This window comes from Botrytis cinerea, chromosome 6 (assembly GCF_000143535.2).
Source record: "Botrytis cinerea B05.10 chromosome 6, complete sequence".
NCBI classification, from domain to species: domain Eukaryota; kingdom Fungi; phylum Ascomycota; class Leotiomycetes; order Helotiales; family Sclerotiniaceae; genus Botrytis; species Botrytis cinerea.
Window position 1 is genome coordinate 621,574 of NC_037315.1, and position 25,203 is coordinate 646,776.

The following is a 25,203-nucleotide window of genomic DNA, read 5'->3' on the forward strand; positions in this document are numbered from 1 at the left end:
CGAAAGTGAGAATTGAACTAGTTGAAAAAGTGCGTTGATGATCATCATCTCCTGGAAATTTCAAAATGAAGTTTGTCGCAGGTACCGATCTGTTGCTGACCACGATAACTTGGCGTACATGATGTCGAGGTGAATATCAACGGCTATTTGATATGTGAGTTCTTGCTTTGTTAAACCTTTCGTCGACGGCATTCCTATCTTCGAGAGATATTTCTTTCGATCGTCAAAGTCTGTTTTGAACCTCGATATATGAGAAATACAGAAGCTGCATGCTCTTTGAAAACCCCTTGATGATGGGTTGACAAACTACTTTCCATGTTGGCTGATGATTTCTGAAAAATTAGTAGATCTCCTACAAAATCTCTCACTCGCCCTTAAAAGATTCATGAGGAAATCCCATTCGAGATTATTAATGTACATTCTGTAATTCTGAGCCGGATTTCGAACACAAGAATGCATAGCGAACGAAAATTCCAATCTAAGCCCGGTTCGCACCTGAGATTTTGTAGAATTGGAAAGAGTAGAAGATTGTCCTGCCCATGAAGCAAGATATCTGGAATAGTGGGCCATTTTGACGATTGGCAAGATGGCGGCTCCAGCTTTTTGAAGAAACGTGACTACTGCAGTGCATAACGGCTTGCAAATCACATTCTCATTGTGTCTATCAATGAGTGCTGCGATGGAGATGCCGATTAAAGAAATAGTGTTTGTACGGAGAAGTTGTTTTCTTTGGGCACTTGTGACTGACCACCTAAGTGCCTAATTCCACGGCTTCTCATGCACCTTCCTTTTCTCCTATTGAATCTGTAGAATTTGCTCGAATTATAGGAAAGAATATTCCTGTTTATCAGTAAAGAAACTCTCGATGACTGTGTAATAATTCTTAATACTTCTACCTGAACCAAGAACCACGTACTTTATCGCAGCACACTGGATCTTCTTCAAGTCAACATGGCTTCAGAAAATCATGGAGAAATTCATGCAGAAGATCAATCGGGCCACATCGCGTATCAAAATCGTGGAGACAAAGCCTACCACTGTCCTTTGTATCTTGTAAGATACATGAACAAAGACAATATTGTTGTTTCTGCTAATTTGATATCTTGCAGGGATCAGGACGCATTCCTAGCAGAATGAACAACGTTGCAGAAAGATCTGTAACCTCCGTTGACGGACAGATGCCCGAGCAGAGAAAAAGTGAGATCAGAGCTATTGAGATTTTGTGGGCGAGACTGAACAACAAGGAGAAACGCGAGTTTGAACAGAAGCGTGAGGATGAGAAGAGAAAAACTCCAGACTCAATCAAGCCAACTCAGCAAAGCGTCGTTAGTGAAAGTACAGGACTTGGAAATGAGAAAGCGAGACGCGAGAGTAAAGTGAATAAATTCTTACGGGCTTCTGGTAGTGAAGGAAACGAACTGAAGGATGAGAAAAAAAGGGCTTTGAAAAGCATGAATAAAAGCATGGATGAGGCCACTTTCGGGGAGGATGAACTTGATAATCATCAACATAGAATACTCTCGGAAAGAATGAAACAAGTCGCAGAAAACGCCGCGAAATTGCAAAAACTCCGGGGTGAAGATCAAGGACTTGAGGAGCGAGCGAATCAAATTATGGAAGCTGACGGTGCTGAAGGTTTAGAAGAACTCGAGATCATGAACAGGTTCTATGCTCATCAAATCAATAGACTACAAAATATGAATGGAAGAAATAAGGAAAGAAAAGAATTTGGGAAGAGGGTGAACAGAAATATTGATGTCGATTTCGATGGCGGACAAGAGCTTAAAGACTTGCACAAATCAGATGATCACAACACCAAAACACTTGAAGATGAGGAAAGCAATAATATGGGTCGGATAGACAGCCTTATAAATCACAAGAAAATAATCGAGGATGTAGAGAAAGGGAACAGTTGAGGCAAAGAGCTTCGTGGTTTATGAGGGAAATGTTCATCGGGTCCCCGAGAGGAAAAATATGAATGATTGCGAGGTAAAAGGTCGAGACTTATTGACAAAACAATTAAGACAGAAAAGCTTCGTGGATCATCGTCATAAAATAACTGATCATTTTCTTGGATATAAAAGTGATAAAATCTCCGCAGTATAAATTCAAGCTAATTGAAAGTCCAACGCCCCAACTAGACTAATGCCTCTCAAAAATCATTGTCTCAATTAATCATTTACGCACCTTGAAAGCAAATTGAAAGCAAAGAAAACGTGTTCATAGTCGAAGGCCACAATCCAAAGCCTACAGCACAGTTTGCGAGCTTTCTTCTCTCTCACTAGTCGTAATCAGTCTATGTCTCATTCACCAGGCCGATATACAGATATCACGTCCTTTCTATCATCATCGTCGATTCCAAGAGCTGTATGTTTGTGGACCTGTAGAGGATTGCGGCTTAACTTTGAAGGAAGGTGTCATGTTCTATTGTTTCTCGACGATCCATACAATTGAGGATCCCAGATCACTTGTCAATTTTCCGAGGTTTAAAACAGTGACAGGAATGTCCCAGTCCGTGGTTTGACAAGTGATAAATCCCGGATTGAATATTCCACTAGCATATGATGCGGAGGGTTGACAGAAGAATCTAGATGTCCTAATTTCTGGAGCGAGTAACATCCGTGCGGTCCGACTAATTCGGAAGGATGGGACTGCTACTTGACTCTATCACACTGGATGTAGGGGATCTGGTGTAAACTTGAATAAGTGTATAAACTGAGCTTAGGTATGTTGTTGTTTTTGATTCCGCCATATCTCCTGGAACAAAGTTGACAGTGACAGGAACAGACGGGACGGAAAGAGACTGTGCAGTTGATTCCATGTTAGATTGAGGTACCGGAGTCGGATTGGTAGAGATTGCGGTTGTAGAAATGATTATTGGGGTCACGGTAGGGAGCGATTCGATAAAGAAACCTGATATCGAGCCACTGGTAGTACTGATAAGCGATTCATTGTCACTGCTAATGGTCTCATCTATTAGTGATGATGACGGTACCAAATCAGTCAAAGTAGGAGCTGTGGTGGTAGAAGTGTCTAACGTTGAACTGATAATTCCAGTCGTTGATGGGCAGAGGGTGTGGCTCGCTCCAGAATACGGTTCTGTGTTAACCTGAGTTGTACTAGAGTTTTTTGTAGAAGTGTCAAATCCAGACAGAGTCTTCGAACTGACGATCTCACTGGATGATAGTGCTAATCCTGTACTGCTGGTGGGCTTAGTACCAATAGGGTCTGTGCCAGGTGAGATGCCTGTGGGTGATGCTGCAGGTTCGATGATGGAAGGTACATCACTAGTTTTTGTGGAAAGCACAGTGTCGATATCTGCTGTTGAGGTCTCAGATTGATATGAATTTGTTGTATCAGAATATGTTGTAAAGATCTGCGGTGTAATAGTTGCTATAGAATCTGATGGAGATGAACCATTTCCCGACCCGGAGGCACTTAGGGAAGAATCATTTGAGTCTGAAGCGCGTGCGGATGAACCACTCCCACTATTTCTTGATGGAGGTGAAGGAACGGTTGTAACAGGCACAAAACTGCTCGGACCAGGTGTAGTGACCGAAGGAAGGGTAGATGAGCTTAATATTGAGGAGTTGATTGGAATGGTAGATAGAGTTGCTATAATTGTGGAGGAGATTGTTGATTCAGGTAAAAGGGCTGTACTAGAATCCGGTGTAGAACTCTCATAGTTTAATAAAGTTGTTATGCTAAAATCCGTTGTGGATATGGCAGTAGATGAAGCTAAAGGCTCAATGCTACTTGATAAGGCACCGAGAGAGGCGGAAGGTGCAATACTACTTAATTCAGCAGAAGAGAATGGCGTTTCCGTTGGTATGCCAGAGATTCCAGTTTCAGATGGAGTTAGTATTGCAGAGTTGGATGTAGAAAGAGCAACAGAAAGCGCTGAGGTGCTAGTACTGATCAAGATTGATGAAGATACCAAAGAAGTGAATTGTGGAGTACTCAGAAAGACCTCAGAAGTACCTGTGTTGGTAGATGAAGTAAAAGCAGAAACCGAGGTCCCAGATTCAGATAAAGCAGTTTTAGATTCGATCAAGGGGAATGTAATGGTAGTGGTGGTGGTGCTAGGTGGTAATGAGGCAGTAATCCATTCGATCGTGGTACTAGTAGCCCGGGGATTTGACTCAGAGGGCAGAATTTGAGACAGATCTGAGGAACTTAATCCTGGCTCAAGCGTTTCCGTTATATTGATGGGTTCCAATAGCTCTGTGGAGGTAGCAGAAACAAAAGAAGAAGGTTTAACGCTGATTCGAGTCTTAATCTCTGTGAACGAGGATGCGGTGGTGCTTTCTGTAAGTTCAAGCACAGGTGCACTAGAATTTGGTGATAAAAAGGGGCCGATGTGCGATACAGCTTGAGCAAGTATGGAAGGTAATGAGTCACAAACGAGGAAATATAATAATATGGAATATGTGATGTACATATTTCATTAGGGGGTAGTTCAAATGGATGAATCAGGTACGCATGCTCTCACCGTTAATGCTCAACTGGTTCAACTAGCTATACTGTGAGTGGGATTCCCACAAACCGTTATCGACGAGAATTAAGAAGATGTGACTCGTAAGTAACAACAAAATCTTCTGCCCAGGGTGAATTTGAAAAATCATGTCATCAAATCATGATAATAATCTAACCGAGCTAGTCTCGGGAGAGTTCTGACAACTTCACAGAACAATTGTTTTCCGAACGACTTCAATTATCAATATTAAATAGTATATCGAACTTTCAATCCTCTATCCAATAGTATGTCGAGCTTTCAATAATCAGTATGAATTAGCATGGCGGAATTCAGATATTACTTTTCTTTGTAATTGACCAAAGATATCATATCGATCTTCTTATTTGTTTTGGGGCGTGTTTATCTGCCGTAAAATAAGAAAAATTACTCAACGGAATTGAAGCAATCACACACAGGTGAAGCATCAATCAACCGACCCGTATTATACAAGGGGCTCCGTGTTGATATTCAAAGACGGAGATGAGAACTGTAGGTAATCTCATTCGTATTCGACATTCTTGTCGGTGAACAGAAAACGAACGGGAAGTTGGTCCAAAATTGCATAAATGAATTGACAAGGCCACCGTAACACAACCTATCAGTTCGTATATCTATCTAGCTCCGTAAATACCTACATAGCCAACCAACCAACCAAACCACTTTTCTATGAATAATACGGATTCTAGGAGTTTGCTTATTCATGATGATCGTTCGAGGGAGGCTGGTCGAGCCTATTTTTTGTTCCAGACATATAGAAATACAATTTTGGTGAACGCTATAAGACAACGCTTCCAGGTCGGGATGGAGTGGTCGAGGTAGTCGAAGTAGTCTAGAAGGTAGAGATCATCGAAAGGGGGCGCGGGCTGCACTTGTAAATCTCCACACGTTGTGTAACTGTCCAGTCGGTCAATTCCTTGAGATCATCGTTGGCCCGCTTCAGCTTCGAATTATTGAATTCGCTGAGATTCTGAGACTTGGAAGAATTTTCACAATACGAGTTCGCGTTGTACGTATCAGTTGTACGCAGCCTTCTTCTGTTGTCTAAAATAGAATAGATGGGATGCCAAGCCCCCCTGTCAAGTTATTCTCAGGGTCGTAAGCTCAGGGGGCCGCGAAACCTTACAAAGACTGGGGACAGACTCCACTAAATGACGACTTACAGGGTTAGGATTCCATCTAGGCCCATTAATATCCCCAAACAAACAAGAGCATCCCGTAATATCGTGCATCAAATGAAATTTTTGCTTCCTATGATACGAATAATGAGGAAAGTTCCTTTCGTACTGGACGCCCCAATCATGATCGTCTTCAGTCAATCATGCCATATAATAATCTAGTGAATATTGACAGCCTTAAACTAGCCTCCGCCATGGGTGGGCGTAGTAGGGCTGGGGTCAAATGTTAGTCGTTTGCTGTAGGATTCGTACATGTAACACGAAAAGTGGCTAGGTATCAAATTGCGGCTGTGTGTTGGTTGCACTGGAAAAGTATTACTTATAAGTCCATCATGCCATCACCAGTCGTTCCCTACTCCTTCTTTACTCCTCAAACACACAATCTTTCCAGCGTTTAGATTTCCTATCAAAAATAATATCATTTTCATTATGCGTTCCTCAACTGTCGCTTTCGCCGTTACCTTGGCCTTGGCCAACTCCGCATCAGTTCTAGCTGCTGGTGGTTCTGCAGCTACAATCACCTATGCTTCTCCTACCATTCTCCAAACTGGAGACAGCGAAGATATCAGCATTAGCTCGACCGCTGCCAGTTTGGACGCTACCAGCACATCTTTGTCTGCTCTGGTCCCAATAACCTCGACCGGTGCCAGTGTGGATGCTACTAGCACATCATTGTCTGCTCTGGTTCCAATAACCACTGTTGCCTCCGCTCCGGAAAGCACTACTTTGTCAACGTATGAATCCTCCTTCACCTCCTACTCCATAAACTTTATCACCTCCTATAAACCATCTGGATCAGTATACTCATCCGGTTCCGTGTCCAGTTCCAGTGTCTCCGGCAAGCCAGGCGTTTACTCTAACTCCACAATTATCTCTACCGCAACTGCCTCTGTCTCTAGCGTCGGCACATCTACCGCTACCGCCGTCACTGAAGTATCCGGAGCTACCACCAAAGCTAGCAAGACTGGAGCTGCATCAAGTGCGAGCGCGAGCGCCTCAACATCGAGCTCCGCTGCCGATGCTTTGTCGATGAATGGAGCCTCTTGGAGTGTTGGTAGTCTTATGCTTGGTGGAATGGCTGTTGTCTTTGGTTTCTTCTAATTGCATTACAAAGTTTAATTGAGTTCACGATGAGATAATTGTATGATGGTTTATGTATGGGATCTTCGAATCATGGAACGGAAACTGGAATGGGAGTTTAATGAGAGAGGTTATTCAATTTGAGCTTGGCGTTTTACATACATCACTCTTGGATTTAATCTTCTGATCCTACTTGATGTTGAACGCATACATGTTCTGAGGCTATAGATACCGGGTTGTATTAATATTAAATGAAAAGTAAGCTGGTTTCTTGATTGAATTTATTTTTGCAGTGTGTACATCCTGAGATGGGAAAGTATTTGGCTGTGATTGTTGCAGGCTGTTAATCGTCATTGGATAATCTGTACTGAATATTGACTGAAAATTCGCATACCATTGCTTTGGTCTCGTTCTCCCAACCAGAAACATCTTCTCTTATAAAACTCACAGCACTCTTTTCACCATCTATCTCAATAGGTCCGCAGAATCTCGCTCCTCTTATCCACAATTTATTTATCTATACTTTCCAGTGAAGGCCATAAGATGTAAAAAATAACTGAGATATCAATTATTGCTGCATGAAGGGTATGTCAGGAAGCTAGATTGTTAAAATACCCACTTGATAACTACTGGAAGAATTTATCAATACTATAATGTGAAGTTGATGAAGAGTTCCTCAGTAACTCTCCACTGTAGAAGTCTACATACTTAACTAAGCTCACGCATATACAAAGACCGAACCTGATGTTTCTATGATATATGGCCAGCGAATCTCACACCTACGTTCAAAGCTGAAAATATGCTAGATGCTACACACATCAGCTATTGGATTATAATTTTTTTGTTTTCCGCAGCACACGTCTATGGGCCAGCTGCACAGGCAGGGCTAGTTAATCGTGCTCAGAGATCAAGATAGGGTATTTGAAGGATCTTTTAGATGATGCCATCGCATAATGCAAGAGATATGCGGCATGAAACTTTGAGCGGTACTTTGTAGCTGGTGAAAAGGTCAAGGTCTAAGATTGGTTTGCTTGTAGGGTCAAAATGGATAGTCTTGTTTGATGATGAGTGCTCTGGTTGGTTGATTTGTTTCATGAAGTGTAGTTTTCCATCCAAAAATGCATGGCGTATTTCATCAGGTAATTTAATACCAATTCAATGCAAATCACACATCACTTCACTCGAAGTATTCTCTTAATCAATAGATCTGTATGTCTTCTATATTGATTTCAATTAAGCATAGCTCGATTTGGGATAAGTCAAGTCGCTCGCTCACAATCACATTTGCAATCAGACCTGGAAAGTTCTGGTATATCACAGCAACTCCTATCAGACTGAGCCACTCTGAAATTCTTCGTCAACTGTATTGATCTTCAAGATTCACTACTCAATTTTCGTCCCATTCTCAAACATGTGAATGGTTTACTCTGTATTTACTAGACTGAAAATTTGATTTATTATGGTATTTAAACACTGTCTAGGATGTTGTAGAGACAAGACCATACCATTAAATACATCTTATCAAGAAGAACAATTATCAAAATCCTATCATTTCTCTCCATTCAGCATAATAAGACCAAGTCCTCTCTGCGATCCATTCCTCTCGCCAGATAATAAGTTGTTCATAATACTCATATTCATCCAATCCAAACACATGAAAGTTGTTCCAATAAAGAAACCATGGATAGATGTCATCAAGGCGTGATTTTAGATCTTCCTTCATAACTTGGAAAGCTTCCTCATTCCAACTGACCCCTTTGTTGCACGGATTTGACAGTGCAAACGGATGGATACGCGTTATGTTATCTTGCATGGATCGATGATAATCGATGTATCTGTAAGCCAAATATCTTTCCGCCTTAACAGCTGGTAGTTCTTGAGTGTGTCCATACACGGATTTAAGAAGATAATGATGTGGTATCAAAACCCCACGTCGATACTGGGGGCCAATCCAAGTCTTGAGAAGTGAGTAGAGAGCTTTGTTTGGGATTCCCGAGCCCGCTCTCTCAGATAAGTCGACTAGCTTCGGGTTGACGTATTTGAAGTACTGATACATGTCTCTACACGTGACTCCAAGACAAGCACGCATACAGGGCGTGAGTTCGCGCATGATAGCTGTAATTATTTCAGCAGGCATCTTGTTGATGATGCATGGTAGGTCCTGATTTCGAAAGGATGCAAGACCTAACAGAATTGATTAGTATAATCAATCTGAAATAAATATTTCAGAAAACTTACTAGCTACCTGCGCGGGAGAGATCTCTTTGCGATCTGAATCTCCATCAAGGACTTGAATTTCATCTTCCTCATCGGCTGGTTCATATTGCAGATACTTTGCAGTGCTTTTGTTATAACCCCCAAAGCTGCTCATATTGGCGACATAGGCGATGCTTTGACGTTGTATGCCGATGGATGTATTTTCGAAGATTATTTATTGGATAATCTGTTAACGGAAGATAATTTTTTGGTCAAAGAAGTGATTAATAGTTTGTTTGAGGGAGAGTCCATGAAATTAAGTTGACATATATAATCCACAACCCGCACCATAACAAAGACAAGGCTGTACCGCGATCTGACGCGCCAGTGTGTGAATAACCAGTGCCGTATGACTTGCTTTTATGATTCTTTTCGATAGTACTCTAGCATTCCAGCAACAACCATCCAAATGTATGGAATGACCGTACTATCGTGCGAAGAAAGCTGATTAATCAAACCTATTCAATACTAGCGCAAATCCGAAAACTATCTTGCTACGCTCTCTTGGAACATTTGGACACTAGTACCGTACAGTTTAAACAAAGTAATGTACACTCTGTATTAGTAAATCAAGATGTCTTCCGCCGTATTACTTATAACATCATATATATCATATCTAGGAGCTCTAGAAATCCATCTAAATTACAAAATCAAAAATTAAAAACCATCAAATCTTGTATTACATGAAATATCAGCTTTCAAAAGACCAAGAAATACGGACGGCAACCGAGACTGAAGGAACCCAAGAGATTCTTTACCGAGACCTAATTGTGAACTTCGAAGTCATGGAGTCACCTGAATATCCGGTCCAAGTTAACGGCGGAAAATTGATCTTAAAATCTGCCAGATCTACAGACACTCAAGCTTTTGGTATCGAATCCATTGCTGAACGCCAAGATGGTGTTTCTAACTCCAACTGTTGTGTAGATGACGCTATCGAGACCAAGATTCGCAAAATTACCATTGATCATCTTCCGCACGATATTCTCATGAACATATTCGACGAACTGACTCCATGTATGATTGCTTCTTTAGGGCTTACTTGCAGCCGCCTCTATACTTCTTGCAAGATATACCACCCGAAACCCTTCAGCCTAGCTCTGCATGTTGATCAAACGTGCAATCATGATCTATCCATAGCTTTTTGCAATCCACTGGGCTGTTCTAGCCCTTCCGTCAAAGGGACTTACATTCCATTGTATCAGACAGTCAGGGGGTGGTATCGAGAAATACCCTGTCCAGTTATCCGTAAGGAGTGGTGTCCTGGTCATGGAAAGCATTTGGCCGACTTGCTCGAAGACTGGCGAGGACTCCGTCATTATCGGAAGGCTTGGTTAGATATCGGGAGATACCCTTATACATTCTTCCTTCCAAGATATCTTTCGATAACTGCCTACAATCCCAGCAACGAAAATTGCAAGGTAAAGCTGGCTCTCCAAGATAGATATCGAGATCATTTACTTCATTTATCCCTGTGTGGTGATTCCCGAGTCCTACTACTCTCTAGATCGTATCGACCATGGCGCGGCTTGACAAGACCTATTTTACCTAGTCCTCGCCAAATGGATCCTCGAGCTTGGTTCCTTGAAGCAAAAGAAATACTCCTGCGGGACAGATGCAACCACGCGCAGAAGAAAAGATGGGTATTCCACTGGAGACACTATACCATTGGGCAAGGCTGTGGAGATTGGCCGGAACAGGAAGCGGTCGAATTCTTTTCTGAATGGAGGGCAATGATCGACCTGTAAAGATAGAAAGAGGGAAACAATCCAAGGAAGGTTAACAATCACGCAGAATGGCTACCCAATCTCAAATATTAGCCAGATACCAACTTAGTCTTAATCTAAACTAAAATGCTTCATACAATGGTCACTGATAGGAGAAAGATCTTGGTTCTGAGAAAGTGCAAGATTTTCCTGAAAAATGCTCTTATCTCTTCACGTAATGTCAATACCAGAATTCAACAACCTTCATTCCGAAATTACATGAAAAATAGTACAAAAACTGAAGTCATTCTTATTCCTCGACCAAATCATAGTAATACTAGAACAGAAAAGAAACATAGAAACATGACTTCCTTCTATTTTCACTTCCAGTAAATCTTATATGACGCAATCTTGTTGATGTTGCATATTTATATCTTCTCCGAAACGCCTTATCTTTTCAGACCTAGTTTCACAGCCAATGCCGTAGTGACATTCTGAACTCTTGATCAAAAGCTTCAACTAGATATGTTTAACTGTTGCGGTTTGCACAGCAACGATTCATCAGTAATAAGCGTCGCATTCTTACATTCCCACTCTTCAGTCCCTGGATCCACACTATTCAAAGCCGAAATTACCCTTTGAGGATCTGTGTCGGGAATATTGAAAATCGCAAAGGTGTCTCTGAGAGCACCGTAAGAGGGAACACACAAGGAATCCATCGGTTTTGCATTCGGTCCTAGATGATCCCATAATTTAGTATGGCAGTTACGAGAAGATATGGGTAAAATTTCTCACCCTCATCAAACAATTTATTCCACAGGTCCATAGCACAGTATTTGTCGTCAGATATTCTGTGATTCTTTTTCTGGTTTGTGTTTCCCCACTATTTGGCATGTAAGCTTTATAATTTATAAAGGTTGATCGTATAAAGTGTTAAGCAGGGGAACGAATATATATATCTACTTACCCCAGCGAGATTTAAAACGTAAAACAGATAGCCATCACCAATCGGGGAGAAGTGACAACAATTTGTATAAGCTATACTGGTGTTAGCAACAAAAGAGTTTACCCGATATGTGCGTGTAAGAGCAGCAGAACGGGCGGCAAGCTCGTGAGTTTTGGTGGGCATATCAGCGTTGGGATATATGGCTGGTATCGTATGAGCTGATGCAATGAATACTGTTGTGATAAAAAGCGCCACTAATAGTTTGAGTGAATTGGTACCCATGGTGATTTTTGAAAGGGATTTCTGAAAGCACTTCTTAAGGAAAACGTGAGAGAACTATGAAATAACCTAAGAAATATCTTGTCCGATAAAAATTTAGAGATTGAGTGGAACTACTGAGCCCTTTATATGTTCCATGCATGGCTGTAGCCATATTACAGCCCTCTTTCCCAGACTCGAAAAGGATCCTTCATCCCGAATAGATTAATCTTAAAATTAGAAGTACTTCCAAAGGCATCTTTGCTTGCAACTCTAGAGCCAAAGTTCTTGGAAAAAATTCCAAAACCCATCTTCACACCGGCTGGCAATGAATTTGTCCTTATTTTTCTTGGAAATTGATCCCTTCATAGGCAACAGGGCGATTATACTCCTGAAGCGGTAACGAGATCCGCCACAACCCCGTTAAACACAAGGTCCACATCGCTAATTCGTAGACTGTCAGGGGGCGCACGGTTGTGGGGTTAGGCTGCTGTGGCGCGTACCTTAATCTTGAGCACCAACAATTCTTTAACACAACTCGGGTTCGTACTGTAAAGTAATTGTGATATTGACATTATCAGCCAAAATGACTGCTCAAGTTATTTGCTACCCGCTTCTAGGCCAGACTACAGTTATTGCGGAAAAACAGGTGAGATTACATAGCATACTTCCTGTGTCAAGAGCAGTTTGCCCAATTAACACGTGCGTAGGTTAACATCACAGTTGCGTTGTCTCCAGATAATGATGAAGAAACCAACTGGGAGGCGGCATTATGGTATGGCTCAGAGGACATGAGCTGGAAACAGCTTGATCTCGCTCGAAGTGATGATGATATAACAATAGTAAGGACACCCGATTGTCTGCCCCTCCTGTGATTTTGAATGCAACTGACAAAAAATCAAAGTTTGCTGCAGAACCTAAGAACTCAGTTTTGTTCTTCACAAACACTCTGCAACAGCAGTCATTGAATGGACAACGGGCTTTTTATACTATCAAGTACAGAAAGAGCGGAGACTCGACTTGGAAATGGGTGAATGATGATCCCAATCCCGTTGGTAATGCAGAGATTATATTTCAGTCAGCTACTGTTCCGTCATCTTCTATTGAGGAATATATCTCCAGTCTATCAGTTGATCTCCACGTCGAGTATAATGGACAGCATGGAGCATCTAATTCGCCTGTATGGACTTTGAAGTACCCGATACATGCTCCTGTCGCTTCAGCTACCGAGTCAAGTATTCGACGAACTACCATTGGGTTCCCAAAGCATGTAGTCAGATATTTTGCGCTTGTCAAACGAATGAATTTCTGGCTCGTACCACGTCATGGGATATCCAAATTTGACTTGGGCGAAGATGATTGTCAATTCTACACGGGAAACACGGAGCCAAAAGCGATTCTGGTGTCCTTTCTAACAAGTGATGGGATGAATTTTGTGATGCTTGCGTTGAGTATGAATGGGGTAGTGACAATGCTGACATCTGGCGAGAATGGAAGCATCGAGTTTGTAGGAAAGAACGAGAACGAGCAGCAAAGAGATGGAACTATTATTTGTGCCGTTGGCAAAACTGTAGAGGAGGGTATTACAGCTGTGATGGACCATGCGAAGAAGGTTGTTCAACTCAGCTTAAACACAGAGCCCATTACGAGCGGAAAGCTCGAGAGATCTCTAGCTTCTAAAGACCAAAAAAGTTTCCACGATGAGCTAGTATATTGTACATGGAACTCTCTAGGTCCCACCTTAACATCTACTACTCTCCTTGCCGCGCTTGACGATCTGGGAAATTCATCAATATACCCATCTACAATCATAATAGACGATGGATGGCAATCCACAACGCCATTCGGGTCCGAAACTTTCCCAAATCAACATCGATGGTCAAGATTCGAAGCGTCATCAACATCCTTCCCAGAAGGCCTTGGCGATCTCTCACTACGGATTAGAAAATCTTACCCATGGATCAGAAATATTGGGGTTTGGCATGGAATCTTTGGCTATTGGGGAGGGATTGAGCCTGAAAGTGAGATTGGAAGGAAATACAAGTTGCGATGGGTAGAAATCAATAATACGCGCCGCAGTGGAATGTGGGTGATTGATGTTTGCGATGTGAGAAGATTCTATGATGATTTTTACTCGTACGTATTGTTTTCCAACTAACTATTCATTCTAATTCAGTATACTAAATAAATAACATCTCTATAGATTTCTCGTCGACTCTGGCATAAACGCGGTCAAATTGGACACTCAAGGGTTACTAGACGATCTCAAAAATGCCAAAGATAGAAGAGAATTAATACCAGCCTATCAAGACGCAATTCACGCATCACTACTTTCTCATTTCGAAGACAGAGTAATATCATGCATGTCCCAATACCCTGCCAATATCTTCTCTCCTCAAATACTACTCTCCTCATCAGCCCATCCCGCAAACAAAATAGCCATGCGCAATTCCGATGATTTCTGGCCCAACGACCCTGCTACTCACGCTTGGTGAATTTCCTCTCCTTGTTTCCATCCCAGCTAAATATTAACTCAACACCCTAGGCACATCCACACCAACTCCCACACCGCACACCTAACCACGCATCTCGAAAACATCATCCCAGATTGGGACATGTTCCAGACCTCCTCCCAAACCCTCCACTACTCCTCATACCACGCCGCCGCGCGCGCTCTCTCCGGCGGTCTCCTATCCATAACCGACACTCCATCTCACCATGATACCTCTATTATTTCCCGCCTTTCCTGCACTCCCTTCCCATCATCTCTCTCCTCAACCCCCTCTCCCCTCACCATCCTCCACACCCACCCCGCAAAATCCACATCCGTATACCCCAACTCGCACTCCCCTCGTACACTAAAACTGCAGACCTCAACCCTCCAAACCAACATCAAAGTCCTCGGACTCTTCAACCCCTTTTCCTCCCATCCCCTCACCGAAATCATCGGACTCGAGGATTTTTTCCCTCTCTCCCATTCTCTCCACAGCCACAGAGAAGATTCCACCGACGAACATCCCGAAACCCAAGAAACCGGAAACCAATACATCATCCACAGTTCCTCAAACAACCAACTTTCTCCCCCCATATCCCTCCATTCCCGCGGAACAAACGCGAGTAGATTCATCATCACGCTACCCGAATCTGGATGGGAAATCCTTACCGCGTGTCAAGTGTATACTATACCTCTTCCTCTACCTGCGACTTCCCTTTCCAACCCCGATTCCAGAACTATCTCCATTTCGATCCTCGGACTCCTCGAAAAATTCATCGGCGCGGCCGCAATTATCAAGAGTTCTTTTTCGATCTCCTCATCAACCTCACCACCAACCACAAACCGCTCTTCACCCCCCCTCCAAACCCTGCACCTCCATCTTCAACTCCAAGGCACCGGAATCCTCGGTCTCTTCCTCTCTTCCCCCTCCCCCTCCCCCTCCACCCCACCCCCCCAAATCTCCAGCCTCCACATATCCCACCTCCCACTCTCCCACCTCCTGCCCCAGCATACTAAAATCAAACACATGCCTCACGCAGACGGATATATGGTTTCGATTGATCTATCGAGTATTTTGGACAGTAGCTCTAGATCTAATCACGATTTCGATTCTCATTCTCATTCTCATTCCGGGAGTACCGTTGTGGAAGATGGAGGGGAATTTGATGGGTTGCGGATGTTTGATAGCGGGGATGAGGATGGGGATGGTGAGGGGGTGGTAGTTGATATTGGGATCTTGGTGTAAGGGACTACTATACTGTGGATTTTCGGCGTTGTGTGGTGGAGATTGCTGGTGTGCGGATTTGGTAGTGATATCTCACATGTACCTAGATATAGAGGATCAGAGTAGAATCATGGGTAGTTATTCAGCATGTGGAAATTCAGGAGGTTCATTATGATCCTCCTTTCATCAAGGTAGTGATATTTTCTATTGTACAACACAGTTTTTAGTATTACCAAAACAATCGCTGTGAAAGATCTTGGAATTTATGCATCGTGATCCGTTTTAGCAGCTTTCAACTCATCTATTCATTACGGGAATATAATCTTCGCACCATTTGAAGCATTCCGCAATAATTACTACACGTCAATCCATAGCACTATTTCTTCTCAATTTCTACCTACAAGATCATCCTCTACCAAGTCTCTTGTATATATCTCTTCAACCTCTCCATATTCGAGATGAGATCCTCCGCTACCTCCATACTCATTCCTGCATGCATTTGCAAGGCAAATAAGAAAGCACATCTTACAGCCTTTGGCATACCACCTGAGCTACCACAAACATAAATCAACACTTTTTGACTCACGAGCAAATCTGCAATCTCCTTTCCTTGTGCCCCAATCTCATCTTGAACGTAAATTTTCTGTTTTTGATCTCGCGAGAATACTGGACTTGCATGTAGATAATCTTTTGCTTGGGCCGATTCCCAGTCATCAGCGTAGAAATAATCTGCGCGGCGATTGCGTCCACCATATATAAGATGGACTTTTCCGAACTGGACCATATCCTTTCTTCTTTCGATTTCTTTGAGGCGTTGTAAAATCAAAGATCGTAGAGGTGCTATTCCCGTGCCTGCACCGACCAAGATGAGGGGAAGGTCTGGCAGGAGCGGGGGTGCTTTATAGAAAGAAGGGTTCGCATTGTACTGGAGCGTGAGATTTGTTCCTTTGGGAAGAGTGGCTAGATAACGGGAACAGAGGCCATTGCGAACCTTTTGAAGAACGGTGCGGTATTTGACAATGGCGACGAGAATTTGGAATCGATAATCTCTGAAGGGTCTAGGGTCACGGAACGCTCCGTAATTGTTCAATTCTTTAGATTTTTGGGAATCTTTATCCGAAACTATGCTGGGGTTGTGGAAGTTTCCGCCTGAACAGATACTGAATTCGCGACCTCGAATCGTTGGGAAAATGGTAATGGCATCTTTCCAAGGAAGCTTGACACTTGGGAAATCCTGGAGACATTCGAGAATGCTGCGACGAGGACGAGTTGTGTAATCGTAAAGTTCATCAGTATAGAGAGGATTTCGAAATTCAAGGAGGCGTGCTTTATGTGTCGGATCATCTGTATAACTGGCAATAAGCTCGAAGAAACGACGTTTAGGAATAGCCTGAAAATCAAGATTATGAATTAATAATTCTCTGAGTGTTTGTTCGTCCCTGATTTGATTGAGACCATCTGGAGGCATTATCAAATTTTGAGCGCCAAACCAATCTGGTGATTTTGGCTTAAAATGTAATTTCAGATCCGCAACATCGTTCCATCCCATCAAGTCAATGAGGGCTTGGACATCTTCAGGAAAGTTCTTGGGATAAATAGATATGGTATCCCCAGGGTTTGACATGAAATCTCTGCCTCTAAGCTTGAAGGTGATCTCGCGAACATCCTGCCAGTGGTCTGGAGGAGTGACGCGCTTGTTGTCTTCCATTGTGACGATAAGTGGTGAACGATTCTTCTTCATCCCTTTTATAAGTGCGGGTGGTGGCAATACATTGTCATCTTCTGGCTGCTCTGTATGGTAATCGGTCAACCGATTTGATGGTGGTCCTGGTGCGTCAAAACCATGATCATATCTAATCCCGGAGTCCAAGCCAAATCTATCTCTCATTGTCGCTGTGTTTGGGACGGAAGATTGGTGAGCTTGAATATGTGCTTCTCCAAGTGTATCTGGATCAGTAGAGTTTTTAGGTAAGTTGGAAGCTCCCCAATCTTTGGTAGGAGCAAGGTTGCCATTTAATAAATCAGATTCTGTTTGGCCATCGTCATCTGTGTTGTCAAGCAATGAATTTGATTTCCCAACATCTGTAGAAGATTCGTTTGCCAACTCTAGCCAGTATTTTGGGGGTAGAAGAACATCATCAGGAATTGGATCTAAGCCATCGGGCAATGGATATGCTTCGAGGAGTTTCTTCCTAAGATCAATATACCAAGAGAGGAAAGTTCCATCAATACTATTTATGTTAGAGTCAGGCAGGTACAAAAATTGAGAAGAGAGAGAACGAGAGACTTCTACTATGGAGTGTGTGGGCTAAAAGTTTCCAAAACAAATAGAAGAAGCTTCCCTGGAGAAATGGAATTCCACTTACCCTTCATCATGTTGCTCATCTGCTTCACCTCTAGGATATATTTCATTCCCACCCAGCTGTTCCAATCGTTTATGTAATTTACGAGATGCAAAATTGAATCTAAAGAGTGGTTAGTATCAATTTATTTGGCAAGTGCCTTTCCTCCTCCCTTTCAGTCTGCATTACCTCCTTCCCAGTTTGTACCTACTTTGCATAAGAACTATCACCGAGACCAAAAGTGGTGAAGTTCACGTGACTCAAACAATTGGGAGGCAAACGCTTTCTCAAAAGACTATTCCAAAATTTCCTTGCATTCTTTGGAAATTCTCCTTGTCCTGTGGTTGATAATGCGAATATGACAAAAGTATACTTTGATAGACCTTGCTGTGTGATACATTCAAATAAGTATATTTTGACTGGATTCGGCGAAGAAATCACATACAATATCAACCTCATCCATCTCACACACCCTTGTCAAGAAATGAAGTCTTTCAGTAATGCGTCCTAATTCTTCGGCCACATCTTGAGAGTTTCCAGTCTCCGTTCCGTAAAGGATGAGTGCACTCCTATCATGTCGTTGGCCATTGAGCATGTCAGACATCTGGTACAATTGATTGATTGCTGATTGATTGTGGCAACGGCAAGTATAGATTCATGATTTGATATGTCTGATATGACTGAATTTTGATAAGGAAAATAATTTTTGGTCACGAGACATTGGTTAGTTGGCTGTTTTGAGTTCCCATTTCCCCATGTCATTCACCAATACTGCTTGTGGCATGAACAATTAACAACACAGCTAGATACAATTTCACGGCGAATCCATGTGGTATGATATTCTGTGGTCTTGCAGTCTTTGAGAAGGAGACAAAGTCTTTGTATTGTGTGAATGCGAGGTAGACGACTGGCTTTTCCCTTTCCCTTCGACAATCAACGGTCAACGAGTTCATGCGTCCAGGACAAGGCAAGACAAGACAAGCAAGACAAGCAAGACAAGCAAGACAAAGAACGGGACGGGTACCAACAGAAAGCCATAGAAGAAAAGCGTTGTTTCCAGCTAAGCAAGCGGCAATGCAGGCATACTCATGATTATGATGTGAGTACATAATGACAACACCACACACAAAGAGTGGGAACATGGAAAGTTAGCATCCCCCAACGATTGTGGTGCTGTACTCTGTATGTGAATTTAGATACTGTTGCGAGATTTACAATGCAAAGACAGGTAGGACTACACGCGCAAAACCATAACCAAAGACTATTCTTTCTAATAAATAGAATTTACAAAGATTGATGAAGACATTTCTGTGATTATATACTGGCGACGCATCTTTATCCTTGACAGAGTACCCACCAGCCACCACGATGTTGTGGATATTGATATTGATATATGCACACCGCAGTAGCAGATCAACCCACTCCGCACATCGCACATACGTTAACACTCGAGTATTTAAGTGGTTCTAGAACGTATTTTGATGTCATAAGCAGAAGAATGACATCTTTGGGTGTGAATCATCATCTATCGAATCTATCACAGAGCGCCCTCATGATTTCTTGATATTGGATTTTACACCCATCTCCTCTGTGCATCATAGAGGTCCCTCCTCATCAATTGGCATACGCCTGTCCAGTGTTCACGTCACATGATAAAACCATCAAGCATTTCCAGTGACAACACTTAGACTGGTGACGGGAAATCCTGTTGATCCATACAGCGGCAGGTACCAGGTAGGTGCTAGCGACGCCTCTCCAAAATAATGCTCTTGACCATATAGAGGTAGACAAGTAATCAACCGCCCAATCGCCAAGTCAGCAATCCTTCCCCTTTTATGATGTGACTCCTCACCTTGCCTTGCCTCGCCTTGCCTTTCTCGCTATTTCCCCATGTTATGTGGCATTCGAGAACAACATCGAATCTCACACCGTAATATCCATTTCTCAACTTGATGGAGCAATAGATGGGAGTTGTACATTCACTTGCTATGGGAGTTGATTCTTGGGTATCGCGTACCCAGTATCAGCAGGAAATATAATCAATTGCAATATCTAATCGTGGTACGCCGTGATTCCTCCGTGCCTAGGTATCTCCTATCTCGCCCATCCACCCATGGCTATCATATATCTCAATCCCAACGCAACATCAGCTTCCCTCGCAATGAGTAGAGCGTAGAATACAGGAATCGCCCATGGGATCAGCCCATGCATTCCTCTTTGCCTCCTTTTCGCCATTTCCCCATGCCCATTCGATATCAAATCTCCTTCTCACCGTACCACGCGTGCCACCTGCCACCTGCCACCCACCTGCCTGCCACCTTATCAATGGCTCTCCCTTCCCTGGTCAATCAGTCAGGGCCGTCTTCTCTTTTCCTTCTGGCCGTGGCGTGTTGCTTTGCGTCGAGCCTTCTGTCTAATCTAAAAATTCTCTAATCGAAGAGAATCCCCATCACCAGCCCTGTTCAGCCACTGGCTTTAATCCAATTGCGGTAAGTGCCTCTCGCTAAGATGCGGCTGCCCCAGCGATTCCATTGGAATTTGATATATTCTGCCCACTGCGCAATCCCGACTTCTTTCTCCCTTTCCTTTTGAACACATCAACTTCAAGAATTCCATCAAGTGTCAATCACAACAAAACCTCAACCAACTCCCCAAAACCAGACCACTAGGGCACCTAGCTACCCTTTTCCAACTCCCCCAAATTTGTTCAGAGAGTATTAAAACACACTCCCAGCAAACGTCGATCAATTTTCAATTCAATTCAAGCTTCTACTCAGTCTTAACTACCACACACCATCAAATCAATTATCATCATGTCTAACATCGTGGAGAAAGTTTCTGACGCCGTCACCGACGTTACTGCCGCTCTTGGCAACACATCCATCTCTGACAAGCCCGCCGAGACCACCACTGGTGAGAAGGCTGCCAACACTACTACCGACAAGGAAGCTGTTTTGGCCAGTGCTGCAGAGGGAAGAAGACTTTACATCGGTAACCTCGCATATGCGACCACCGAGGGGGAGTTGCAAGCCTTTTTCAAGGGATACTTAATGTAAGTGTTACCTCGATATTCACTTGCACACGTCATCTTCAACGTCACCTTCATTCTCTATCAAAATTCGTTTGCCATCTGAAATTGGCGGATTTTGGGAAGTTGCGACTACCCCAGCGCCTTCCGAATATGTTCAATTTGTACGATTTTTACTACATAAGCTGATACTCTCACACAGTGAATCCACCTCTATCCCAAAGAACCCACGTACTGAGCGTCCAGTCGGATATGCTTTCGTCGACCTTTCTACCCCAACTGAGGCCGAGCGTGCTATCTCTGAGCTTTCTGGAAAGGAGATCTTGGATCGCAAGGTCTCTGTTCAACTTGCTCGCAAGCCAGAGACAAACGACAAGACTGAGACTGCTGCAAGCGGAGGAGAGGGTCAATCTGGCGGTGAGGGTGGACGCCGCAGACAATCTGGTCGTGGACGCGGACGTGCCCGTGGACGTGGAGGACGCCGTAACAATGCTGTAAGTTTTTTTTTTGAGAGATGAATTTCCCAGAACGACTGTTTACTGATATGGCTATAGTCCCGTACGGAGGAGGGCGCTACCGAGACACCTGCTACCACTGAGGTTCTCCCTTTGACCGAAACTACCAACCAAGCCACTACTGAGTCCAACGAGGCTAAGCCACAAAGCACTCGCCCACCCCGTGAGCGTCGCGAGCGTGGTCCACCAGCTGATGGAATTCCATCCAAGAACAAGGTCATGGTTGCTAACCTTCCATATGATCTCCACGAGGATAAGGTATGTTCCAATTAAGCCTCTTTTGAAGGATTTTCTAACAACCTCGTAGCTCAAGGAACTCTTTTCCGTCTATGAGCCAACTTCTGCCAAGATCGCCCTTCGCCCAATCCCCCGTTTCATGGTTAAGAAGCTCCAAGCCCGAGGTGAACCCCGTAAGGGTCGTGGCTTTGGTTTCGTTACTCTTTCTAGCGAGGAACAACAACAAAAGGCCGTTGCTGAGATGAACGGAAAGGAAATTGAAGGACGTGAGATCGCCGTCAAGGTCGCCATTGACAGCCCAGACAAGACCGATGATGATGTCAACGCTGGCTCTGCTGATGCCAGCGCCGAGACTGCCGCTGCCCCACCAGCCGGTGCTGAAACCGTTTCTGCTTAAGCAGGAAACGTTGTATGATGTGAATGAGAGGAGAGTCCTACAGGGCTGCAGATGATAGACTAATGCAAAGCTATGCGTTGCTTTTGGACCATTATCGGCGCGTTGTGGGAGCTCTCAGAGGGAAGGATGGATTTGCTCCTTTGATTTACTCACTGGAACCGATCATCTTTTTGACGATTTTCTTTTAGGTGGACATATGAATACTAACTCGGTGGATTTGTTGATGGCGTCTAAATAGATCTTTGGGCTTCTACGCTCTTTCTTTCCGACAGACTTAACTTTTCCATTTCTGAGTATGGGTTCATAGTTCTTCATGACTCTTTTTTTTTCAAAAACTATGTCTTACTACAATTTTGCTGGCATTCTGTGGGTGTACACTAGATTTTTTTCTGACGTGCTTCCATATGGAATGGGTGGGCATGGAAAAATTATTGATTAATGACTGATGACAACCCTATCATTATCAGATCAATGATAATAAAGTGAACGATTTTACCAGCAGAATGATAACTTTCTAGAGTGATATAAAACATATGACGTGAACTGCCATGCTTCCAGCCAAAACTATGATAGGAAAGTGTCTCAAGTTCATGAACAAAACCTGCCACGTGCCTGCTTCCCCGTTCAATGATTGAGTAGCTCCCCTTATTTCGGTTGCCCCTTTTTCTCCAAATCCCAATCCCAATCCCAATCCCTACAATCATGAGATCTAGGTAGGTATTTAACCTTGGAAAGTGATTGGTCTAGATTTCATTTAGCGTGGTTTGACCTCCATCGCGCGAACACTCCCAAATTTAGAACTTCAATTCCCCTTTGTAAAGCCCCACCACATTAAGACTACAAGCGATCTACATTCAACGACAACCATCTATAACCACTCATACATACCTCCCAATCGATAAATTGAATCTCGCTCACTGAACTCTCGACACTCGCGCAAGGCAATCGATACCAGAAAATACGTCATTAAGTAATTGAGATTTGGAGCGCAAAGAAGCCTGGGCAGGCAGTTTACCGACCGTTCGACGTCGAGAGATTAGAGGAACAGGAAACACGCAGTCAGCAATTGATTCAACGCCAATAGCAGAAATGACTTCCAAGGCGATGTGGGAGGTTGATCCGGAGACGAGGTCAAAGGTATTCACTTCTCTTTGGGGCGCCCATCCATGAGCGCAGACATCCATTGCCTCCATTTCTAACAAAACTCATACTAAACATATCTTGAACGTAGCTCCTTGATATTTCCAAAACCAATGGCAATGATCGATGTATCGACTGTGGCGCACCATCTCCTCAATGGGCTTCCCCAAAATTCGGCGTTTTCATCTGTCTATCTTGCGCTGGAGTTCACCGCGGATTGGGAGTCCACATTAGTTTCGTGAGAAGTATTACAATGGATGCTTTCAAGGCGCAAGAAATCGAGCGAATGAGAGAAGGAGGGAATAAGACTTGGAGGGAATTCTTTGATCAAGATGATAGAAACGTCATGAGTGGTATCACGTAAGTGGACTTTGTTTGCGACACAATCATTACGGTGGGCAGTGGGCAGTGGCACATAACTAACACATTCACAGTTGGGATGATGCAACTATTGCCGAGCGATATTCTGGCGAAGTTGGAGAGGAATACAAAGAACGACTCACTGCTAAAGTCGAGAAGCGCGAATACGTCCCCGTACCAAAAGCCCCTGCTTCAAAATCTACAACTGCTGCCACATCTTTCTCCAACCATAGTTCCAGCAACTCCCGGTCACAAACTCCTCTTGGGGCAAGAAATAGCAGCCCTTCTAATGGCAAAGTGAAAGTTGATGATAGATATTTTGCTGGACTTGGAGCAGCGAATGCGAATCGATCTGAGGATTTACCGCCTTCACAGGGAGGCAAATATGGAGGATTTGGCAGCCAACCAATCGAGAGAGAAGATAATAATGCGAAACTACCTGGCTTTGAAGATCTACAAAGAGATCCCGTGGCGGCACTTACGAAGGGCTTTGGATGGTTCACAACTACTGTGGGAAAGACGGCAAAGACTGTTAATGAAGGCTATATACAACCTACTGCTGCGAAGGTAATTTCATTTCCCTGATACCACATATCGGCTTTAGCGTTTTAATGACCGCATAATGAACATCAACTGACAACTTTTCTCCCCAGATCGCGGAATCCGACGTAGCCAAACAAGCGCAACTTACCGCTGCTCAAGTTGCCCGAAATGCGCAATCTGGAGCCAAAAACGCCGCAGATGGATTCAATCGTTTTGTTGAAGGTAGTGGAGGTGGTCCTTCTAGGAATGTACCTATTGATGAGAGCAAGAAGGATTTCTGGGATAGTTTCGCTGATGCTGGGACCAAGAGACAACATGCACCAAGTGCATCAATTGGAACTGCGGCTGTCAAGAGGAATGGCGGTGGTGGAACTGGAAGTGGCGTTGTGGCAAAGAAAGATGATGATTGGGAAAAGTGGTAGATAGGGACTTGGAAGGGAACTTGGTTGAAGAGACAATGGGGAGATGTTGATAAAGAATAACGGTTGGGTGAATGTATATACACATAGACCACATGGTCGAAAGAGATGTTTTAGCGAGACATGCGAGAAAGAATTGAAGATTTTACGTTCTAATGGCATTTGGCTGCCTATCCATATCTCATTCAAAAACCAACCATGATGTTGTAATGTATATCAGATTTTCAATATGAGAGTTGGTTATTGAAATCATAGTTGAGCTTTCAGCTTCGTATTGGAACTAGGAATTGGACAAGTGTCTTGTTTTTGATGGTTTAAGAAGATTGATATTCGTCTCGTTAGACGAATATAATGCGAATTGATGGGGCAACAATTTCTCATTGTGAATGCATGGATATATTAGTGGCCTGCTGTTATCTCAAGTTGTTACGACACTATCTATATCTTCTCTTCATTTTCAAGCAGCACTCTATGTTTCTTATTACAAGGATTGTGCCGCAATGACCAGTAGCATCTATACTATACACCATCGTCCACTTTTTCTTTGACGGACCGCCTCGAAGTTA

General features: G+C 43.3%; 9 protein-coding genes across 9 annotated transcripts; 5 read left to right on the forward strand and 4 right to left on the reverse strand.

The window, feature by feature from the left end:
- Positions 1 to 905: 905 nt before the first annotated feature.
- BCIN_06g01770 (hypothetical protein) lies at positions 906 to 2,045 on the forward strand. The gene is made up of 2 exons (XM_001560297.2): positions 906 to 1,053; positions 1,110 to 2,045. The coding sequence occupies exons 1-2, from the start codon at positions 952 to 954 to the stop codon at positions 1,914 to 1,916; spliced, it is 909 nt and encodes a 302-aa protein (XP_001560347.2). The 5' UTR covers positions 906 to 951; the 3' UTR covers positions 1,917 to 2,045.
- Positions 2,046 to 2,056: 11 nt separating this feature from the next.
- Positions 2,057 to 4,599, reverse strand: BCIN_06g01780 (hypothetical protein). The gene has a single exon (XM_024693359.1). The coding sequence runs from the start codon at positions 4,439 to 4,441 to the stop codon at positions 2,633 to 2,635; it is 1,809 nt and encodes a 602-aa protein (XP_024549145.1). The 5' UTR covers positions 4,442 to 4,599; the 3' UTR covers positions 2,057 to 2,632.
- Positions 4,600 to 5,959: 1,360 nt separating this feature from the next.
- Positions 5,960 to 7,032, forward strand: BCIN_06g01790 (hypothetical protein). The gene is made up of 2 exons (XM_001560299.2): positions 5,960 to 6,425; positions 6,516 to 7,032. Exons 1-2 carry the CDS (start codon positions 6,121 to 6,123, stop codon positions 6,790 to 6,792), a joined length of 582 nt encoding a protein of 193 aa, XP_001560349.1. The 5' UTR covers positions 5,960 to 6,120; the 3' UTR covers positions 6,793 to 7,032.
- Positions 7,033 to 8,213: 1,181 nt separating this feature from the next.
- On the reverse strand, positions 8,214 to 9,193 carry BCIN_06g01800 (hypothetical protein). Its single transcript, XM_001560300.2, has 2 exons — positions 9,010 to 9,193; positions 8,214 to 8,955 (listed from the first exon to the last, which is right to left on the reverse strand). Exons 1-2 carry the CDS (start codon positions 9,140 to 9,142, stop codon positions 8,309 to 8,311), a joined length of 780 nt encoding a protein of 259 aa, XP_001560350.1. The 5' UTR covers positions 9,143 to 9,193; the 3' UTR covers positions 8,214 to 8,308.
- Positions 9,194 to 11,097: 1,904 nt separating this feature from the next.
- On the reverse strand, positions 11,098 to 12,028 carry BCIN_06g01810 (hypothetical protein). Its single transcript, XM_024693360.1, has 3 exons — positions 11,701 to 12,028; positions 11,529 to 11,616; positions 11,098 to 11,469 (listed from the first exon to the last, which is right to left on the reverse strand). The coding sequence occupies exons 1-3, from the start codon at positions 11,959 to 11,961 to the stop codon at positions 11,249 to 11,251; spliced, it is 570 nt and encodes a 189-aa protein (XP_024549146.1). The 5' UTR covers positions 11,962 to 12,028; the 3' UTR covers positions 11,098 to 11,248.
- Positions 12,029 to 12,477: 449 nt separating this feature from the next.
- BCIN_06g01820 (hypothetical protein) lies at positions 12,478 to 15,825 on the forward strand. Its single transcript, XM_024693361.1, has 5 exons — positions 12,478 to 12,586; positions 12,648 to 12,779; positions 12,842 to 14,073; positions 14,141 to 14,428; positions 14,483 to 15,825. Exons 1-5 carry the CDS (start codon positions 12,524 to 12,526, stop codon positions 15,675 to 15,677), a joined length of 2,910 nt encoding a protein of 969 aa, XP_024549147.1. The 5' UTR covers positions 12,478 to 12,523; the 3' UTR covers positions 15,678 to 15,825.
- A 76-nt stretch (positions 15,826 to 15,901) lies between these two features.
- On the reverse strand, positions 15,902 to 18,655 carry BCIN_06g01830 (hypothetical protein). The gene is made up of 4 exons (XM_024693362.1): positions 18,444 to 18,655; positions 18,210 to 18,385; positions 18,023 to 18,121; positions 15,902 to 17,887 (listed from the first exon to the last, which is right to left on the reverse strand). Exons 1-4 carry the CDS (start codon positions 18,600 to 18,602, stop codon positions 16,069 to 16,071), a joined length of 2,253 nt encoding a protein of 750 aa, XP_024549148.1. The 5' UTR covers positions 18,603 to 18,655; the 3' UTR covers positions 15,902 to 16,068.
- Positions 18,656 to 20,565: 1,910 nt separating this feature from the next.
- Positions 20,566 to 22,676, forward strand: BCIN_06g01840 (hypothetical protein). The gene is made up of 4 exons (XM_001560306.2): positions 20,566 to 21,050; positions 21,229 to 21,520; positions 21,581 to 21,799; positions 21,849 to 22,676. The coding sequence occupies exons 1-4, from the start codon at positions 20,812 to 20,814 to the stop codon at positions 22,173 to 22,175; spliced, it is 1,077 nt and encodes a 358-aa protein (XP_001560356.1). The 5' UTR covers positions 20,566 to 20,811; the 3' UTR covers positions 22,176 to 22,676.
- Positions 22,677 to 22,879: 203 nt separating this feature from the next.
- Positions 22,880 to 24,814, forward strand: BCIN_06g01850 (hypothetical protein). Its single transcript, XM_001560307.2, has 4 exons — positions 22,880 to 23,312; positions 23,407 to 23,675; positions 23,750 to 24,242; positions 24,329 to 24,814. Exons 1-4 carry the CDS (start codon positions 23,265 to 23,267, stop codon positions 24,638 to 24,640), a joined length of 1,122 nt encoding a protein of 373 aa, XP_001560357.1. The 5' UTR covers positions 22,880 to 23,264; the 3' UTR covers positions 24,641 to 24,814.
- Positions 24,815 to 25,203: the final 389 nt, after the last annotated feature.